This window comes from Rosa rugosa, chromosome 7 (genome assembly GCF_958449725.1).
Source record: "Rosa rugosa chromosome 7, drRosRugo1.1, whole genome shotgun sequence".
NCBI lineage: Eukaryota > Viridiplantae > Streptophyta > Magnoliopsida > Rosales > Rosaceae > Rosa > Rosa rugosa.
Window position 1 is genome coordinate 10,830,098 of NC_084826.1, and position 20,589 is coordinate 10,850,686.

The following is a 20,589-nucleotide window of genomic DNA, read 5'->3' on the forward strand; positions in this document are numbered from 1 at the left end:
AAATGGTCCACCACAACTTTCCCCTATCGGTTACATCATGCTTCTCTGAAAAGGCGCTTTGCCAAGAAATTTGGAAGCAGCTACAGTATCACACGTGCCACCATCACAATAGTCATAACAACAGAGCTATAGGAATTCTCAAGACTAAAACACAAGCCAGACATTCAACTGCTTTCATATATGATCTACGCAACATACCAATGTCATAGCAAGGCAGAAAAGAAGCCCAGCAGACTTAGAATTCCATCGTGATACCGACTCTAAAAGAGAGCCAAGTTGAAAAATAAATAAATAAATCAGCGAAAATATTATACAGACAAACACAATCACATTAATAACACCTTCAGGCAGCCAAATTCTCGTATTGCCAGGGGTTGAACTCTATTGATTTGACGTCGATTGCTTCAACGCTGTCCGAGTCATCTATTGCGGTCCGGTGTTCGGTGTATTTGCCATTGTATTGGTACACTTGCAAGTCATCCCAAGTTGTGGGACAGATTTCATCTGTTTTGTCAAACCATCTTGGAGTGAACTCATGACCCTTTTCCTCTCTATTTTTCTTTTCAGCTCTCTGCCTCTCCTCCAGACTGAAAAATAAAGTAGGTGGACAGGTCTAAGGCGTCAGCTTCTTTATCCTGGTTGTCTTGAAAAAGAGTGCTAAATCATAAAGTTAAGCATCTGTGCAGTGGATTCTTGCCAACCATTAACAATGAATTCTGTTTATTTTCTTACTGTAGCGTGTTGTGTGTGTGTGAGAGAGAGAGAGAGATGGGGGACCTGCTCTTTTCAAAGCCAGCTTTAGGTATGTCACCCTGCTCCAGTGCAAACCTATCAGGACGCAACCGAGAATCTGATGCCAGTAACTTCTTAGGAGCAGTGTCGAAGCTGTTTATTTTATGCGCAAAATATGTGTACTGGAATTTGTCATTTTCTGGAACTTCAGCAACTTTCCAAGACTGAAATGAAACAATAGAAGAAGATTTTATCAGCTTGATAAAAGGAAGGAAGAAAAGAGAAAAGAAAAACACTTTTGTTTCTTAGGTCATCAGAAAAGAACAGCAGGTTTTCCTCAAAAAGATTCTATGAAGTTCGAGGTGTAGCTGGTAAGTAGTAAGAAACCAACCTCTTTCAATTCAGTGCCAGGAAGTGGTTCACCTTCTGCGTCACAGGGTTGATAACTCATTGACTCATTCCACTTTCCAGTCATCAATATCTTGGGTTCCTCGGTCGAATTATAAACATATCCATCAACTTCATAGCGACCAGCTCTGTAAACAATAATAAACATGAGAAAAATCTGTACTCAACATAAATCTGACACAAGTTAATAACTTAAGTCCTTGAACCCAAACTATGTCAATGTCCCAAAAGACTTCAGTTAGCTACATAAGGCTTTTCCCAAACTAATTGTGATCCTCAATTATTGGATTTCCTCCCCTGACACTAAGTCCTGTTTAAGATCTCAGCGTTACTAAATGTTTCTGATCACTGGATCCCATGCATAAATTATACCCAATCAGATATTGAGATCCACTAGATGCATTTGAATAGCAAGTCTTAAAAGCACATGTTTACCACATCTTTATGGATAGTTGTTCATATGAGGCAACTCACAAAACAACATCAAGACAATTTTAAGATTTTAAAACTTCTCACTTAGTAGACGTCTAGAAGGTTGTTTTTGACCTGAAACTCTACTTAAATCACCAGATAACCTCCCACAAGATGCTACTCAATAAGCACTCATTACACTACTTCAAGAAAAAGGTAGTCATACCCAAACCAGCCGCATGGTTGAAAATATAGCACAACTTTATCCCCTGTGGTCAAATTGGTCAAAACCATATCTCCTGGTGAATCAACCCATGTCCTTCCAAAAATTAAGTTGTTGACTTTTGTTGGTGGGGGTGCCAAATCTAAGACTGCACCAGACTTCTTGAGGGTCAAACGTGTCCTGCATTGAAAACAATCAGAAGTTAAGCAAGTTAACTATAAAAAGTATGCTTAATACGCGATTCCAGCATTCATTTGAACACAAGTTATTACATGAGGAAGAAGTTTTTAGTTCCAAAATTCATAGTTTACCACTTGAGTTCAAAAGAGTTGACATCATAAAAGGGTATTTGTTGACAAAACTATAACCATAGATGAAGATCAAATAAGAATTACCTTCCAAGTGGATAGATATCAATCGAGTTCCCTAGAAATTTGGTTTTCACCTTTGAAGTTATGTCATATATGAAATGCTCATTTTCTGCATGAGCAGCACTCATAGGAGGGTGATGACTAACCTGAAATGATTATTTAAAGAATATATAAGTTATTTGTAAGTTAATATAATAAATACTATTCATATTCTTAAACTACCATTTAAAAGCCGATTTAGGGTTTAATGTACCAAACTCTCAGAATTTTATTTCAACTATTTTATTTATTTGAAAAAATCTTTTCTTTCCATCAGAAAGCACCAAAAATCATAATTGAGAAAGGACAGCTTTGCTATAAGAACTCACCTGTTCTGCTACAAATGTAATGCCACCATGATTAACCATTTCGTAAGTCTCACCAAGAATGGGGTTGAATGGCTTCCAGGTGCGTTGAAAGGCATAGTAAACAGATATAAAGAAAGATGCTGCAACCATCAACAGTAAGTTAGTCTACAATAGAGTATATACATGAACAGACATGGGGAGAGAGGAAAGCTAGAAAGAGGTATCAGACACACCAGAGAGAGAGAGAGAGAGAGAGACTACTTACCAGAATATACCAATTGCATGTATGGATCCTCACATTCATCTGCCAGATCTAACAGATGGGAGTATTCCATCAACTGTGACAAAAATGGAAAAGTGTGAGACATTGGGAACTGGGGAAGTATGGGAGCAGATTGAGCAAAGTATACAAAATTTCTATTACAATCTACGGATAACACAAACCTCTGCCATTTTCTGTAGCATAGTCATTGGCTCAAAAATAAGAACTGGAAGGGTCACCATTGATGTGACGTCAGCACCTACATACTTCTGCATTACCTTCCAGTAACCATCCCGATCCTGAAAAGAATAAGAAGAAGAAGACTTTTTTAATGAGTATGCTTGAAAGCACTAGCAAGTATAAAAAAAGGTGGCAGTTTTTTTTCAAAATTAATACCAATAACCATATTACTATCACTGTGGGAAAAGCATCTGTCTATTGTTATAAAATTAAGAAGATGACATCTTACAGGACTTAGTTACTTGGCAGCTAGGTGGGACAACTTCTCGAGGCCATAAAGGTGATTGCCAAAGAGAGTGAAGAAAAAATGGCTTTGACACTGAAAAAAGTCCTCAGACATGCTAGGTAGGTCTCTAATGTTGGTAAGTCTATATGAGGCCACCCCGGTGGTGATCCACCAATGCTCCAAGGGTCCAGAATAACATAATTAACTTGTGTATTTATATCACCTATCGAATATTGTATTGTTATAAAATAAAATGCTACTCTATATGATAATGCCACTTCAAAGGCCTTCGGACACATCTAACTACGATCATGCTCGAAACACAACCTTAGATAAATGTATGTTGCAACCTTCACAACTACACTAGACCAAATCCTTCATTGGCAAAACGGTTTTGTCATGGCAGATAAGTAACGTACCTCCTGCTTCCATCTTCCTTTACTGGCTTCTTCATGAACATCATCCGTGCCTCCATCTGGATTGATAACCTCCAGGCCCTCGTACCCCACTAATCTGCACAGCACAGCGAAAAATGCCACAACTCATCACACACTAATCTTTGAACCGAAAAACACTTCCACATCATGCATTTTGAATTCAGTCCTATGAATTAAGTCAACATGCTCTCATACAATCCCTAGATCACTGCAAACATTATACAAGTATCACAAGTCAAACAGTCAAGCACACATCCAATTCGACCTAGAACCATCTAAGCTAATCAACACCGATAAAAAGACTTCAACCTAGCAAGCGATCCATTTCCAAGGCAAATAGAACACAGAAATCCAGATCAACCATCACAGCAAAAGTTAGCAGTGCTTGAATTGAAGTAAAATTCAACAAACAAACAAAAAATCCGGTAGCTAAAAATTGCGGAAGAAACAAAGCAGCTGGAAAGACGGAAATCAGAGAAAAGGAGGGATTGGATACCCGTTGACGGATTTGGTGACGGCGCTGAAAGTGGAAGCTATGGAAGCGAAGAAGCCTCCGCCTTGCTTGGGATCCTTGGGCGCCATCTCCGATTACAAACCCTAGAGCCCCCTTAGTCTGGTCTGAGTCTCTCTCAAGTCTTCGGAGAACAAAATTAAACAAGTGAGCGAAGCAAAAGAGAGAAGAGGAAGCGAGGCGTTTTTATTTGATTTTTTTTTTGGGAAGAGAGAGAGAGAGATAGAAAGGTGAGGTGGATATTTCGGGGTTTTTTTTTAATTAATTTATAATTGGCGAGTGAGCAACAGCGAGGATTCGTTTGCAAATCGTTGGCGCTACTTATGTTTGAAGTCAGAATATGGGAAAAGGATAATTTTGGAGGGTGGCGGCACGCGGTGCGGGGGGGGCGCGTGGGGAAAGATCTATAAAGGCGGCTAAAGGGGGAAAAGCAGTGGAAGCATCGAATCAAAGCCGGCGACGGAAGCAATGAGGACGACGTGTCGTGGACGCGGGTTAACGCGGTGAAGGGAAGAATCGCTGGGTTGTCCATGATTGTGGGTACGTGGCCACGTGGCACCCACTACGAGCTTCGTTAATTATTGGCTTTGTCAAGAAGAAAGTTCAAAAATCTTGTCGTTATAAAATTAGGAAATGAATCAAATGATCGAGGGGGAAATTCGTTGTGTTTTTGCACATGATATCTCATCAAAGGGAATAAATCTTCATAATATAAGTATATGAATGAACGGCAGTAAATCATTCAATCACGCTATCTAAGGAAATGATCAATGAAGAAATTGGTTGTGTTTTCGTACATTATGTTGTCAAAGAGAACGAATATTTATAGTATAAGTATACAAATACACGGTGGTGAAGTAGTGAAACAACCTTCAAATTCGAGCTTCCGGCCTCCCTTGCTCATGTTTAGGTCGGATTCCTCAATAATATCTTGCCACTTGTACAAGTTTAACAAAAGTGAAGGTTTTTTGTCTCTCTATTTAAAGGTATTTTGGGTATAGAGTCTTACGATCCTGATCACATGGTCAGTTGATGACCATGGATTTTCTGGTCACTGACCGTCAGATTGAGATCGGACGGTTGACAGCTAAATAATGAGATTTAAGATGAGAGCTGTCAACCGTCCGATCTCAATTGGACGGTCAGTGACCAGAAAATCCATGATCAGCAACTGACCATGTGATCAGGACTGTAGAATCTTATCACACTGTTTGGTAGCAAAGCCACACTTGTGTCCATGCTCGGGTCATTCCGGCCCATTTGCCACCTCCAAATTCAACTTATTCAAGACTAAAGATTTGGGTTTATTTATTTGTCAAACATTATCATTTGTTTTGGTCAAAGTCGAGCCCAGGCCGCAAAGAGTAAAAGCCCACAAGCCGAAGGTTATGGAAAATGAAACAGCCTCATATTCAAAGCCCAAAATTATATCATTAGATTTTGGTGTTACTCAACTTGACCGGATGTAGAAGGAAATTCCTTTTTGATAACTAGCAATTGACAAGACAAGAGTTCAAATCAAGTTTGATTTATTCAAAGTTCCAGTTTGAATATGAGATTCTTTATCTCGCAAGTAACAGCTGAAAACACACAAATGTAGAGAGAGCTTCCACATTTCCTTTTTTTTTTTTTTCAATTCTTGTGTTTTGACTTTTTATAGTTTCATTGTTGTACCGGTATCATTTCAATCGTCGTAGGTGCTCGAATGTTCATATGTTTATGAACTTATGAGATTGGTTTGGCCTGTTGTGAGGCTTAATTGTGATCTTTTCTCTTCAAAGTCTCTTTTCATGAAAATTGATCGAGGTTCTTCTAAAGATGATCTAGCTGCTGTAACTAGAGCTAGGAGGACTGGGTTTTGTTCCAGTTCTTAGTTTCTTTTGTTGTTTTGTTTGGGTCTTTTAGGCCCCGTTTGTAACCAAAAAAAAAAAAAAAAACATTGACATCATCCCAAATCTAATATTATTGATAGGTAGAAACTTGGTTGAAATTTGGTGACTAGTGTGCGACACACTAACTGCCTTGTTTGTTTTCTTCTCAAACTCAAACCTCAGCTAGCTTCAAATTTTAGTTAGACATACATTTGTTCCATTCTTTCTTCCTCATACTAATCTTCTCCAATGGTTGGTGAGCAAACACATACGTAAATATGTAATTAGTAATTTTGTTACTGAATCATTTTGATCTTAGTTAGTTGTACAAGCATCACGAAGTTAGCAGAATGCTTGAAATAATTCATTTCTACTGTTGGAAAACGAAGCACTAAAAGTTATCTTTTTTTAAAAAAAATATATATATATTTGGAACCCAACCTAGCTGGAACACTCAGCCGTATGTCCGGTTTCATTTATTGAATTTAAATTAGACAACAAGGGGGACATAAAACTTGTACCTCGTGCCTCGGAAAATACATGATAATAATCCTCGTAGAGAACATCCGCAATAATAGCAGATATCTCCTCTAACTACACATCATCTATAACAAATAAACTAGGACGGTGAGTAAGACGATCTGCTACATCATGTGCTTCCCTATAGAATGTTAGATTTCAATATATTGGAAGGACGACATATAGGACCTGCAATCTATAGACTCAAAGATTTTGCCTATGTTTATGCCCCGGAGTTGGCCCAAGTGATGAGAGGAATGAGAGGGAGTCATTTTTTTTTTATCTGAGAATTAGGTTAAAATTAGACTAGATTAGATATTCATTTCTCCTCAAATGTAAGCACAATTTTTACTAAAACGCTTTCAGTGAAGATCAACGGATCGGGAAAAAAAATCAACGACTGAGGTCGTTAAAGTAAATAAATCTGCATCTAGTGTTGCATTATTTGAATTAATAATATCTCTTTGAAAAAACACAAATTTCTGTCAATCATATATCATATATCTCATCGGAAACAGTCAAACAACTTGATATGAAGATATTAATACATAAAATCATGCCCTCATTCCTCCATATAAATTGCATTAGTTTAATACTCAATCATACAACTCTTTTGCATGCCATTACTCAATCACTTAATTATTCACTAAATATCAGTGCTACAATAATTAACGTGACATAGACACATAGTGAGAGGGTTATGCCTATGCAATAGTGTAAATATACGTCTAACTAAAGGTCAAGTAGCCCTGGATATTTTATTTTCCAAAAATATAGTATTTTAAGAAAACATTCTAGTCGGCTACATGTTTAAGAGGAGAGCCGTATTAAGTGCCAATTTTATTTTTTTCAATCATTAAGTACTAAATCCAATAAAAATTACCAATATAAGAATTTAAGAGCGTAGTTAGGATATTTTTTTTTTTTATCTAGATCACACGGTTCCTCAAATGTTTTCTATGTCCAGAGACTAATCCGTGCCGGGGGATCATGTCAGAACGCTTCCTCCCCCTGGTCACCAAGAATATATTGAGATTTAACTCCAATAAGTGTTGGCGGGATTTGAACTCGGATGTGAGGGGTTCCACACCTGGAGGCTCTTACCAACTTGACCATCTATAATGGTTAACATAGTTAGGATACTTGACAAAAGCGCAAAACATTATAGTCGGCTCCATGTTTAAGAGGAGACCCTTATTACGTATTAATATAAAATTTAGGAGTGTAATTAGTATTTTTTTTTTTTGACACCCTCTTTTGAGGATTGATCGCAGTATCCTCAAAAACTTTATAGACAAATCTGTTGGGGACCTGTACAGCCAACAGAACATTACAACCCCTTCATGGCATAACACTATACCAATTTAGTGTTCGAACACGTTGAGATTTCACCATCTTGAAAATCTCCGTAAGGAAACCCAGCGCATCCACCGAACCACTTGCAATAGTTAGGAGCGTAGTTATTGATTACACTAGAATAAAACAAGTGTATTTAATGAAACTTTATACGTATAAACAATAAATTTAATGTTAATATATGAGTTTTGTTACAAATCATGTCTTTTTAATTTACACGTGATAACGTTTAACTTATTGATTTAATTCTCGTTACTAATATTACTTGCCCAAAAACTGATTTACGGTGGAAATTCAAAAAAATGACGAAGACAACGGCCACCGCCGGCCCAGGAATTACTCCTCGTTAAAGGAATTAAAAGGCATTTTAAAAAATTCCTTCGCCAAAGAAACTAGTAGGGCCCTACTAAAGTTTTCCGTAGTTCATGTTCAAAAGAAGAAAAAAGAAGTTGTCCATAATTAAAGGCGTTGGTTAAATTGATATAATTTGAACACAGAACCTCAGCCGTGTGCCAGCTGTTACTTTTACACCTTTTTTTAAACGCCAACGTTTCAAAGTTTTGAACAATCCAAATGAAAAATGCGTAGCTTAAAGCTAAAGTATTGGGTGGGCGCCATCTCGCTGTCGGCGACACGAAGTAGTAGTTCATTGCAGGCCAAGCAGCTCAACTACTGATCCCGTTGACTAAACTCAATCTCAACCCGCATTTTCTGACCCCCAGTAGTTGTGTTCCCAAACCTCACGACTTTTCGAAATCCCAGCTCTCTGTCTGATCGATCCAACATTTTCAATTCCGATGGCGGCAGACTCTCAATCACGGCTGAACTCGCGGCGGAGCTACGTGGTCCACCCCGTTGACATTGAGACGCCACCTCTAACTTCCCCGGCTCCCGCCACGCCCGCCGTGTTCCGGGAAATCAAGCATTTCAAGAAATGGGTTGTGTGGTTGATACCTACTTTTGTTATCATCAACACCATCATGTTTATCATCACTATGTATGTCAACAACTGCCCCAAGAACTCGGTCTCTTGCATTGCCACGTTCTTGGGGAGGTTCTCGTTCCAGCCTTTTAAGGAGAACCCTCTTCTTGGACCATCATCGTCTACGTGAGTGATCTTGGTTTTCTGGTTGGGCTTTTGTTTGATCTCAATTGGAATTGACCTTTTAGATTGATTGATGGCTGTGATTGTTGGTTTTTAGGTTACAGAAGATGGGTGCTTTAGATGTGAAAAAGGTGGTTGATGATCACCAGGGGTGGCTTCTCATCACTTGCAATTGGCTACATGGTGGAGTTTTCCATTTGTTGGCGAATATGCTGAGTCTTTTGGTTATTGGGTACCGGCTAGAGCAAGAATTTGGTTTTGGTATGTATTTGAAAATCAGCATTGTTTTGAACTTTTTGATACTACATGTTTGATGAGTATAAGCGTTTTCATATCATTTAAGGACTTGTTCTTGCAAAATGGCTATATGAGATGAGTTGGGTTGGTCCAAAGCATTTTGATGATATGGTATTTTTAATTTGGCTGTCTATGATAGACACTAGATACTGTCTGTGATCATGTCAATTTACAAAATTAGCTCAATCAGGTCTCTTATTGCTCAATTCTTGTGTGCTTTTGTTGCAGTGCGGATTGGTTTGCTATATGTCATCTCTGGACTTGGTGGGAGTTTGATGTCTTCACTTTTCATCCAGTCAAATATCTCTGTTGGTGCTTCCGGTGCACTTTTTGGATTGCTGGGAGCCATGCTTTCTGAACTTATCACTAACTGGACGATATATGCTAGTAAGGTAAGAGTTCAACTGCCTAGAAAAGGCTTCACATTTACAAGAACTTTGGTGACAATATCACTAATTCCTTATTATTGTTCAGTTTGGAGCGCTTTTCACCCTCCTGATCATCATAGCAATCAATTTGGCAGTGGGAATTCTCCCACATGTGGATAACTTTGCTCACATTGGAGGATTCCTTTCGGGTTTCTTTCTGGGGTTCGTATTTCTTATCCGCCCTCAGTTCGGATGGGTTAACCAAAGATATGCTCCTCCAGAGTACAGATCATCTGAAGTTAAATCTAAGTTCAAGACCTATCAGTGCATTTTTTGGATCCTTTCGCTGGTTATTTTAATCGTTGGGTAAGCCAATCTGTTTCTATGCTCTTCTAGTACTCTCCATATTTAGGTTGTCATCTCAATTTTCTATGGAAATGTCAAGTTCACCTACTCGTGAAGAAAAATAAAACAATTCTCTTTATAGAAAAACTAAAATTAAACCTTCTAATTTGAGGATATTATGGACAAGAGTGCTTTGCTTGACAGCCAATCTCATAACTGTGATGTATCACAGTCTTCTGTTAGTTGTTTCTGAGTGGCCAATTAATATCTTTATTACCATCTCCTTTGGAACTTCAATTTCTGCTCACCACCATTTCAGCCCCAAATTTGTTGGTACTTGTTCCGAAAGTTAGTTATAAACCTTTTGATCATCAAAATGATGGAAACACTGAAGTAGATGATAACTAATGTTTTAGGTGTTCAATGTAATCATGGGACTTAGTTTCTTCAATAGGAATGTAGACCCTAATTAAGCTTGGCTAGTATTGTAGATGCCTACACACAGAATGATAGAAACTTTTTGAAAAATAGTTGTTTCTCCAATATTCATCCATAAATGAAACATCTACTGCATGGAGAAGCTTTATTCTTCTGTTAGTACTAAAGAGAAATCCTATTCAAACTTGGAAGAATACATGAGGAAAATATAAACTGCAGTTTGTTAGTCTTAAACCTTCCAAAAAGCTATTGGAACATGAAATTTTGCTATATGTATACTGTATAAAATGTAAAATCTGAACATTGTTTGGCTCATTTGACAGATTTACCGTTGGCCTGATTATGCTTCTTCGGGGAGTTGATGCAAATGAACATTGTTCTTGGTGTCATTATTTGTCTTGTGTTCCTACATCAAAATGGAGCTGCAATTCAGAGCCCGCATACTGCTCGGTAAGTAATGCAAACACTTCCCCTTCCCTTCTGTGCACGCTATTAAGGATATGCAGTCATTTTAAAAAACCAGTCCATTTTCCCTAAAACGAGCTCTTTTCTTTGCTGAGTAAAAGGGCTTGATCTACTGAATATATCATCACCTGAATCATCAAATAACTAGGAAAGAAAATAAAGAAACTGATGGATAGGAAATTGTAATCAATACCCTTGAAGTCATACCTTCAAGGTTGGAAATGACCATGAAGTTGGTGTAAAATAATGAAAGCTTGGTGTATGCACACTTGTTTAATTGGTTATTACACGTGCTGATTTTGAAATTCCGTGTCAAATGGATTTGGTCATCAGCAAGAGTGAACTGTTTTTGGTGAGTCTTGTTCTGTGTACAAGAATGGTTTGAGTCCATTTACACATGGCACCAATGAGAGTTTGATTAGAAAGATTCTGTCTGATTTTGATCTTGTGAGATACTGCATCAATCTGATTCGTGTGTGCCATAACCTTATTGCAGTCAACCCAGACAGGTGACCAGCTCTTTTTAACATGCTCGAGCAATGGAAAGAACGGCACATATACATATCCAAATGCAAGCAGTTCTCAGATCCAGGGTTTATGTTCTCAGCTTTGCAGTTGATTTATGGAGATCACATGGGCTGAAGTTGGCATTACTGCCAGATGTATAAATTGATTTTCACATGCAGGTTTTTGTGATACCAGTTACCACTCTTGTTATTTCTTTGTATTTATTACCCTGTGATCTTCATTCTTGATCTTTACCCTAATCTTCGTTCATTCTCTCTGTTCTGTTTCTTTTTTCTTCTTTGGACAATAAGTTGCAGATTTGCAGTCTCTTTTATTATTATTATCCTTTTCTTTTCTTTCTTCCTTTTATTAGAGATGGAATGACAAATCTTATTGAAATCAAATATGAAAAGTACAATCTTAGGGGAAAAAGAATCCCGTGAATTATGCTGATCATATAACAGATCCTACCTAGCTAACGAATTCGCCACTGCAATCTGCATACGTGCATGGAGCATAATGAAGAGATGAAAGTGGGAGCAGCAAAAGACCTTCAACAATGTCTTTGTGAGATATGACTTCATCAATCTGAAATTGCAAAAATCTCCCATCTGCAAATGTTTAAAAATCCAAAATCCCATATTCTTTCTAGACCTTTTTGTCCTAGCTTTCTACACTCTTTGTAGATATGAAGACTTATGTCTTGTTAATTTACAGAGTCGTCTCTCATTTGCTAGTGGGAATAAAAAATCTCGAAGGCAGCGTTTGTTGAATTGTTGGTGAGCGTAAAATATTAGGAAATGACTTTTGGATCGAAGAGAGAAGACTTATTAGAAAATTACTCTGCTGAGTCTGCTCCCTACTCCGGGAGTATAACAACTTGCCTTACTAATCCCTAATCACACAGCAGACTTGTGTGTATTTATAGAACCTTGAATAATTTATCGGTTTTGCTGCATCTTCATCTGCACATTTCCAGTCTCAGCATAGTTCAGTTTCAGTACCATACAAGTAGAGATGGATGAAGAGTCTATTCACCCTGCAAGGTTAGTTTGAGACCATTTCTTTTGCTAAGAGTATATATATATATATATATTTTTTTTTTGAATCAAAACCAATAGAAAACATTGTCTGAGAGTGAGACCATTCAGTCAAGCGACCTCTAATTCAGTTTCTGTTTTTTGTACGGACGAGTCTTGAGCAGTATGCCGATTTCAATGACTGAAGAGGGCAGGTTGACCGAGGTTACAGAGGAGATGATAGATCAGTTAGATGTGTTCCATGTTGACATATCTTTCTGGAAAATAGTTCAGAAACTTATATATGCACCTTTTTATCTCCCATGGGTGTTGATCGTAGCAATAATATTCCCGGAAAAGCCTGCATATTTTATCTACTCGAGTTTTATCTCTATGTTACTGGATCCTTTGTTTCTGTATATTCCTCTTATCAACGAGGAAACCAAGTGCCTCATGTTGGACAACAAATTGATGATAGCAGCTCTGATTCTGCGAGTCGTCACAGATCTTCGTTATGTAGTGAAAATAGGTTCTAAGATTAAGAAATGGTGGCGGGGATCTAGTAAGAAAATAGGCATCACAAGTAACATGGTTGCTATTCTTCCTATTCCACAAGTAAGATAGATTGATAAGCCTTTCTGGAGTAGCTAGATATATCGTTTCTTTTCTATTCCTAATCCTCTCTTTTACAAATAAGATCTTTTGCAAAATGTGCAGGTAGTCATTTTAGTGTTCCTTCCAAAAATGAGGGGCTCTGGATCTTTGACTGTAATGAAGTTTCTTAACTCGCTTATTTTTTTCCAATACCTGCAACGAGTTTATCCTATCTACAGATACTGTAAGAATCTTAACAAGGAGATGCATGACAAGAGTAGTCCTACGCGGGCTTGGATTCCAAGTTTAGTCAATCTTCTCATATACCTCCTTGCCAGTTATGTAAGTTTTCATCTTTTTGGTTTTATAATTAACTTTCAAAGTTACCATGAGGTCGACGTATCAACTTCTTAATTCGTCATTCATTTTTTCATCAAAATCAGGGGTACTTTTGTCAATTAATTTGATAAAAGATTGAATGATTGACAATATATGACAGAGTAATAGTTTGAGATTTGAAGTTCAGAGTGTCAATTGACTTGAAATTTAGGTACTCATGGTGAGTTTTACATGTTTCTTGGTTGGTTAGGTACTCGGGACGTTTTGGTATTTTTTTTCTATCCAACGAGAGATAGATTGTTGGGAATATGCTTGCCAAAGTGAAAAAGGATGTCAGTTTAATATTCATTGCGATGCCAATGAATTCAGAAATATTACATTGCTACACACTTCATGCCCTATAAATCCCCCGAATGCAACAATATTCGATTTCGGTATATTTCTTTATGCTCTTCAATCTGGTATGCAAGAATCAACATATTTACCACAAAAGTTCTTACTATGTTTCTCATGGGGCCTACGAAATCTAAGGTTTGCACTTTTCTCTTGTGAAACTTTTAATTTGTTTTTACTTTTTAAAAAGCAAAACTTTGAATTTTTTTACACATATCTTTACTATTGGTCCTAAATAATTGGTATAATGCTAATAGAAGTTCTACATTGCATTAATATCTCGATACACTAAGTAAACTTATTTCGATACAAGTGTAGACTAGTTCGATAGAAATTTAGAGTGCATGGTATCAAACTAGTTTGCTAATGCATGGAGTTAGTCTACATTTGAGTCGAACCAGTCTACTTGATGTATCGATACATTGATGTACCATAAACAAATCTATAAAGTTACTCGCCCTTGTGCTCTCGGTCATTTTTAGACAATGGTATTTCATTATTAATTTCACGATTTTATTTTTGCAGTTCTTTTGCTTCGAACCTCAACACTAGTACCTATGGATGGGAAACCCTATTTGTGGTTGCTATTTCTATAAGTGGCTTGATACTATTTATATATTTCCTTGGACATGTGCAGGTTCGTCATTAATCTTTGTCAGTTTAGGCTTAATTAAAAGAGGTCTTAAAGAGCAACTTTAATAGATCTCTATATGTTAGAGCAACTTGAACAGCTTTTTTAGAAGAAGAAAAAAATTGTTATATATAAAGAGTCAAAAGTTAAAATATGTATAGTTTTTCTTCATTGTCCATAACAGCCTAAACCTTCACTAACTAACTTGTGTTGAACTGCATGTATACAAAATTCTTGGTCATGATACGATGGAAGACCGATTGAGTAGGAAATGAAACAAAGGAAATGGCAACAAGTTTCATTAATAATTAAGTAGTACTACTTAATTCACTGTCAGTTTCAATATATGTGACTTTATTGTCTGTTTCAAGATTTACTTAACGAATTGAATCTACATGTTGTGGAATAGACATTTATGCAGGTAGCTGGGAAATCAGAAAGGTCCCGCCAAAAGTTGAAAAAGATTTTGGGGCCAAAAGTACAATCCATGTTACTTGAATATGGCTCCCCTGCTGATGTGAAGGTCCTGAAGGATAGCATCAACTATGTGGTAGAAAAGAAACACTTAGAAGACCCAGATCTTGTTTTGGAGAATATGTTTTCAATTTTTTCCTTCAAGCATAAGGTAGATGACCAACGCCTGCAAGGTGAACTAAATACGATCAGACAAACTCTCTTCCTGGAGAAATTGAAGAAAGTGAGTTCGTTATACATTTGGCCTTGAAATAGCACTCACTAATTGTACGTACGTATCATCATCCTTTGCAAAATTGTCCCATAAACTAATTCTCTCTCAATTTTTACGTACATGTACAACTTACCCTAGCTGGATCATCCAGAGACTTACATGAACGAAAGGGTGTTGAAGGAAATCTGTAAGCACCTTGATCCAGTGATCTATCCCAAGGGAAGCTATATTATTCGAAAGGGGGAGCCTCTTGATATGATGTTCTTCATCACCCAGGGCATTGCACTCTCGTACACCATTGACCACTCAATGACCACTAAGCGTCTTGAGAAAGGAGAATGCTACGGTGAAAAGCTTAATTTTAAGCTGGGCAGCAACTGCTACAACCTCCTTTTGCGACTTGCCTAACGCACCCAGTACCGTCAAGGCCCACAAAAATGTTGAACTCTTTGCTCTCCAGGCTGCCGATTTACAGAGTGTTTTGTCTCAGCCGTCAAGCCATTCCAGCAACGAGCTTCCCCATTCAACAGATAGTAAGGTTCAACAGAGTATTCTGTCACAATTGCGCGGTATTTTAATTAAACCAGGTTGGCTCACTCTTGGCTAAGACAATAAAAGTTTGCTGTATGTCTACGAGAGCGCCGTCTATCCTTCATTGTCTATTTGAGTATTAGATAACGATTTAGTTGCAAACCGTTGTACAGTTTACCATTGTCGAAAAAGTAACTTATAATGGTTTTGCGAGGCAAGTAACTAATAAAAGGGTTTTCAGAAAACGTTGCACGGCAAGCAACTATAGCAGTTTTGAGTCTAAACATGATAGACAGGATCTATGCGTGAAGACCTAAAAATTGAACATTATTAGATTACCGAAATGACATTGGAAAATGATCAATTTAATGCAGTATTTTATAAGATCGATACTGCTTCCGGTTTAGCATAAAAGAATATAATCTCTGGGTCTTCCTTTATTCCTCTCCGAATGGAACTGTGATGGCTTTGTAACCGACTTACCGTCTACTATCTCTGCTCTAAAATATGAATTTACCGCATGTCCGCTTTTGCCATTGGGAGATGAAATTTTGTGATTTTTGGGCTATCCTTGAGTTCTTGACAAACTATTGGAGATAGCTGATGTGGTATAGCAACAGCTTCTAACCTGACAAATCAAAACCTTAATATATAACTAGGTAAAAAGGCCCGCGCGATGCTGCGGGTCTTTTAGTCGCAATAATAATGGGTATATTGTAGCACAAAAAAAAAAAAAAGAGAAAACAAAGAAGAATAGCAAAAAACTTTTATGTACATTGATCAGTAATGTACAAAATGTCTGCTATCTTGGTTGATTGTTTCTCAGGGACCATTAGCATTACAAAAAACATAGAGAATGGTCCTGACAACCAGTGCTCATATGTACATAGCATGACATTGTTTTTCAAGGACAGTTAGCGTTACGAAAACCCATAGATATTGGTCCTTATCACAAAACAAAAAGTTGCATTGCAAAGCAGAAGTGGTTAGGTAAGGTCTTCGGTGTCAGATTGAGCCAATGTATTTGTGCTGGTCTGATCTGATGGTTCAAAGTTGTCACTGAAATATACAGAGCACATGAAGGTTATGCATAAAAGATTGGGTCATTAATTAAGGGATGCTTAAATTGAATGGACAGAGTAGATATAAAATGCAGAAAATAAGTGGAAAGGAAATTTAACGTGAGGATTTTAAAACTTGCCTTTTCGGGTTCTTGCTTGGTTTTGCTTTGAACAATTCCTTCCTCTTCTTTCCAAACCTAAGAGAATTTTGCGTGGAATTTGTTGGTTCGATATCTTGGGTTGGTGTGAACTTGTGAACATCTTTGTATATCCCCTTTATAAGGAAATCTCTTTTTGTTCCTGGCTTCAATTTCAGCAGTTTGACTGTCCTTCTAATTGAAGAATTTCTTGTGGTCTGATCCTTTGGTTTTTTGCAGTTTTTCTTGATAATCAAGTCTTCGCATGAGATTCCAAAGATTTCTTCTGCTTCTTTGCCCATTAAGACTGCATGTGCTTGATCAGTCTCATCTTCAATGAGAACAGTGACTCTGAAGCTGCATTAAGATATGAATCAAATTCAGGGATGTGGGGAAGTAATTGCAGGAACTAAGTAGAAATGATACTGACATGAAGCAAAACTGAAGGATAGGAATGTTTCAAAGCTAAGAAAATCTGAATCTCAGGACCATTCTCGAAGCGATATAGGTTTTAGACCAAAGAACATTATAGTAAATGGTCAGCAGCATATAAAACAGAACTGAACGGTGGATTATGCATTGACTATATTGCAGCCCACAAATTGAACCAATACATCACCAATGTTTTGCATCAATTACCAGAAGATAGTAAATGTATTTTCCCTCAAAGCAACATAGGCTTTAGACCAAACAACATACCAAGGAACATTATAGTAAATGATTAGCAGCATAAAAAACACAACTGAAGCGTGGATTACAGATTAAGTATATTGGAGGCTACAAATTGAACCAATACATCACTAAGGTTATGCATCCATTATCAGATGATACCATGTCAAATTAATATATAGTTTGATTTTCGTGTTTTAGCCCAATTAATTGAATCCCCTCCATGGCTAATTAAATTACTGAATTATGCCCTTATAACCCATTCTTACAATGTGCAACCCATTCTTACAATGTGCCATGAAGAAATTCAGATCCTGGAAAAGTAAACAGAATAGCACACGATTCCGATGCCTAATGGAAGATTTCGATCAGTAATAATGAGATTAGAACCAAATTAGCACTATTTCTTGAGATGGGTAAAGCTAAGAAATACCATTCTTCCAATACCAGCCACCAAATCATTTGCAGATGATTTTCTAAATTTCAAACAGTAATGGGTAATACAGAAAAAGCTTGATGGAATCTGAAAGTTACCTGGATACTAAGATGCATGGAAAAAGGGATAGGTAATTGCTCTACCGCACTCGACTTATGCAAAATAGGGCAGCAACTGTGCTTGAACAGGATCAGTCCAGCAGTGTTCACAGCAAAACTGAAAACAACCAAATAAAGACCAGCATGCCAGCAAATTCCATCCAGAAAATACCAACTAACCAGTATAGTGTTTGAGTGTTCATATTTCATAGACCAGAAAGTCCACATTGTTGAATCCAATCGCACCCAGTTAGTAAAATTTAAATCCCAAGTTAATCTATAGGCAATGGAAACGGATTTCATCAAACTCATTCATATCACACACAAACCCAATTCAGAACAACAGGATATTGTACTATATCGTTAAAGTTCATTATAGTACAATTACTTCAAACATCAAATCAGCATTCTAGATTAGATTACATGTTTTTTTATTGTATTTTGAGGCAAACAATATCCTACCAACTAACAACCAAATTCGGAATCAAATTTGCAATTATTTAAAGTCCATGCGATCAAAATTCTAGATTAACCTAAAGACTAAAACTACTATGATGTCAACAAATGAAAAAATTCAGTATCATCCACCAATTTTTCAAGTTTGAACTGATTTGGAATCCAAATCACGACCTCTCTACGAAACAAATATAATCTTAAAAGTTCCAGCTAAGAACATCAGACTTCGAATATGAACAAAATCATTACCAGTATTATCCCTCATCGACTTAAAATACAAAATCAATAGTGGAAAAGAGCAAGAACTCAATTGAGAAGAGCCAAACTAAATGGAACATTAGTCGTAGACTCGTAGGCATGCAGGAAATTAAACAAAGATCCACTTTGTAATGACCAATAGTGTGATCATACAATCAATCATCCCAAAAAGCATGCAGACACAGGAAACCCAAAAACTCAAAGGATTCAATGATCCCCAAAAGCATGCAAACACAGGAAACCCAAAACCTCAAAGGAAAAAAAAAAAAAAAATTACCGATTTTGACTGCTTCCCGTCCCCCTCTTCCTTTTCTCTGAGCTATCTACCTTCTTCCCTTGTCAATTTTATATATTACCAATCAGATGACTCCAGCTCTTCCAATTATGGGAAACAAATGAAATTGAATTACTAATTTTATCAATCAGCAAAGAATTTCAAGCTCCTTTATTTTTGATCTCGAGGACAGAGATTTGGGGAGAGTCAATTTTGTTGGTCCGGTAAGATACGATTGATGGATTTGAAAAAGATTTTGGGATGATACAATTCTGGAAGAGCGAAAAAGGGACTGCAGATTGCAGATGATGATAGTTTGGATTCTGGAAGAGTCGAGTAGACGACGTCGGTCCTTATCAATGAGGACGAAAACGTGATTTCCACCAACCGGCTCGGCTGGAGCCGATACCAAAACGGCTTAGTAACAGTAACCGGAAACCCAACTTTAATATATAGTATAATGGGTGTAGATTCTTAAATAATATTCTATCTTTGTACCTAAAATTTTTTATTGAAAGAGTTTCATGATACCTATAATATCACGCGCTGTGGAACTATTTTGTTACTTACTTACTTTTGTTTAAGGAAAATTCTATTCATACCTTCAGAATTTATATGCGGACCTCCTATATGATTTTTAAATGATTTTAATTTCAACTTTATCCTTTCAGAACTGAAAAAAAAAAATTGCATTTAGTCTACTCGTGCTGGGTTCTCTATCGAGGTTTTGAGATTGCTTCATATTCTGATTTAGTAATAAGGTCTGGCATAAACGAAGGGTTTTAAATCATTCTTAGAAATTGAGAGTGCATTATAACCACCAATTGGAATCCGCCTCACTTGATCTTAGAGCTTATTCAGAACTCACAGGCTCTAGAATAATCAAGGCATTTCTTGCAATGCTTTTTAAATATGATGTGGTGCTCCACTGCTCCAACACAAATTGATTTTTCCAATCAAGAATAAGATTTTCTACTTGCATGATTTACAACCCAGTTCGTGATTTTTGCATGAATGATATAATTTGAGACTTGAGAGTGATGCCGGAGTCGCTGGTGTGGTCTGGGATGATGGCGGTCTCACACTGCTGCGTTTGGGAGTTCTCTCGGCTCTGGTTTGGGCCGACCGGACCCTGGGTTTGCCTGCTCGGATTTTGGGCTGTGATGCTGAGGCTGACACTGGTGTTTCAGGGAGGCTGAGGAAGCACGTTTTGGTGGCTCTGTGGAGTGCAGACGACATCTGTGGTGGCCGACGGCCAACTGCTGCAACTAGGTGCCCTAATGTGGGTGTCTAGATCAAATTGGGTTGTCAAGGCTTTGGGCTGATTCTGGGCCCACTTCATTTTGGGCCATATCTCTTCATGGGCCTGGAAAAATAATCCTCCTCTACCGAGGAAAATTAGTGCCGCAGAAGTAAGGATATGAAAGAGACGGTCCCGTTTCCCTGGTCTGCTGACCAGGGATTATTTGCTCAACTATCGTCCGATTGAAATCGGACGGTTGACATGTATTTAAATTTTTCAAAGATGATACATGTCAACCGTCCGATTGAAATCGGACGGTAGTT

General features: G+C 37.5%; 3 protein-coding genes and 1 long non-coding RNA gene across 5 annotated transcripts; 2 read left to right on the top strand and 2 right to left on the bottom strand.

The window, feature by feature from the left end:
• Positions 1-145: 145 nt before the first annotated feature.
• LOC133721046 (oxysterol-binding protein-related protein 3A-like) lies at positions 146-4,446 on the bottom strand. The gene is made up of 10 exons (XM_062147562.1): positions 4,154-4,446; positions 3,640-3,733; positions 2,937-3,053; positions 2,758-2,830; positions 2,514-2,632; positions 2,170-2,291; positions 1,778-1,954; positions 1,124-1,268; positions 778-956; positions 146-587 (listed from the first exon to the last, which is right to left on the bottom strand). Exons 1-10 carry the CDS (start codon positions 4,237-4,239, stop codon positions 344-346), a joined length of 1,356 nt encoding a protein of 451 aa, XP_062003546.1. The 5' UTR covers positions 4,240-4,446; the 3' UTR covers positions 146-343.
• A 4,034-nt stretch (positions 4,447-8,480) lies between these two features.
• On the top strand, positions 8,481-11,795 carry LOC133720987 (RHOMBOID-like protein 1). The gene is made up of 6 exons (XM_062147481.1): positions 8,481-9,022; positions 9,117-9,280; positions 9,545-9,708; positions 9,791-10,050; positions 10,791-10,917; positions 11,429-11,795. Exons 1-6 carry the CDS (start codon positions 8,712-8,714, stop codon positions 11,549-11,551), a joined length of 1,149 nt encoding a protein of 382 aa, XP_062003465.1. The 5' UTR covers positions 8,481-8,711; the 3' UTR covers positions 11,552-11,795.
• An 81-nt stretch (positions 11,796-11,876) lies between these two features.
• On the top strand, positions 11,877-15,885 carry LOC133720986 (cyclic nucleotide-gated ion channel 1-like). Of its 2 annotated transcripts, XM_062147480.1 has the most exons (8): positions 11,877-12,006; positions 12,157-12,485; positions 12,644-13,073; positions 13,176-13,394; positions 13,642-13,922; positions 14,310-14,421; positions 14,825-15,112; positions 15,242-15,885. In XM_062147480.1, exons 2-8 carry the CDS (start codon positions 12,457-12,459, stop codon positions 15,509-15,511), a joined length of 1,629 nt encoding a protein of 542 aa, XP_062003464.1. In that variant the 5' UTR covers positions 11,877-12,006; positions 12,157-12,456; the 3' UTR covers positions 15,512-15,885. The 2 variants fall into 2 exon arrangements, with proteins under 2 accessions (XP_062003464.1, XP_062003463.1); XM_062147479.1 differs by having other exon boundaries at positions 11,942-12,485.
• A 952-nt stretch (positions 15,886-16,837) lies between these two features.
• LOC133723976 (uncharacterized) lies at positions 16,838-19,364 on the bottom strand. The gene is made up of 3 exons (XR_009853393.1): positions 19,027-19,364; positions 18,036-18,153; positions 16,838-17,189 (listed from the first exon to the last, which is right to left on the bottom strand). It is a non-coding gene; the product is annotated as an uncharacterized LOC133723976 (long non-coding RNA).
• Positions 19,365-20,589: the final 1,225 nt, after the last annotated feature.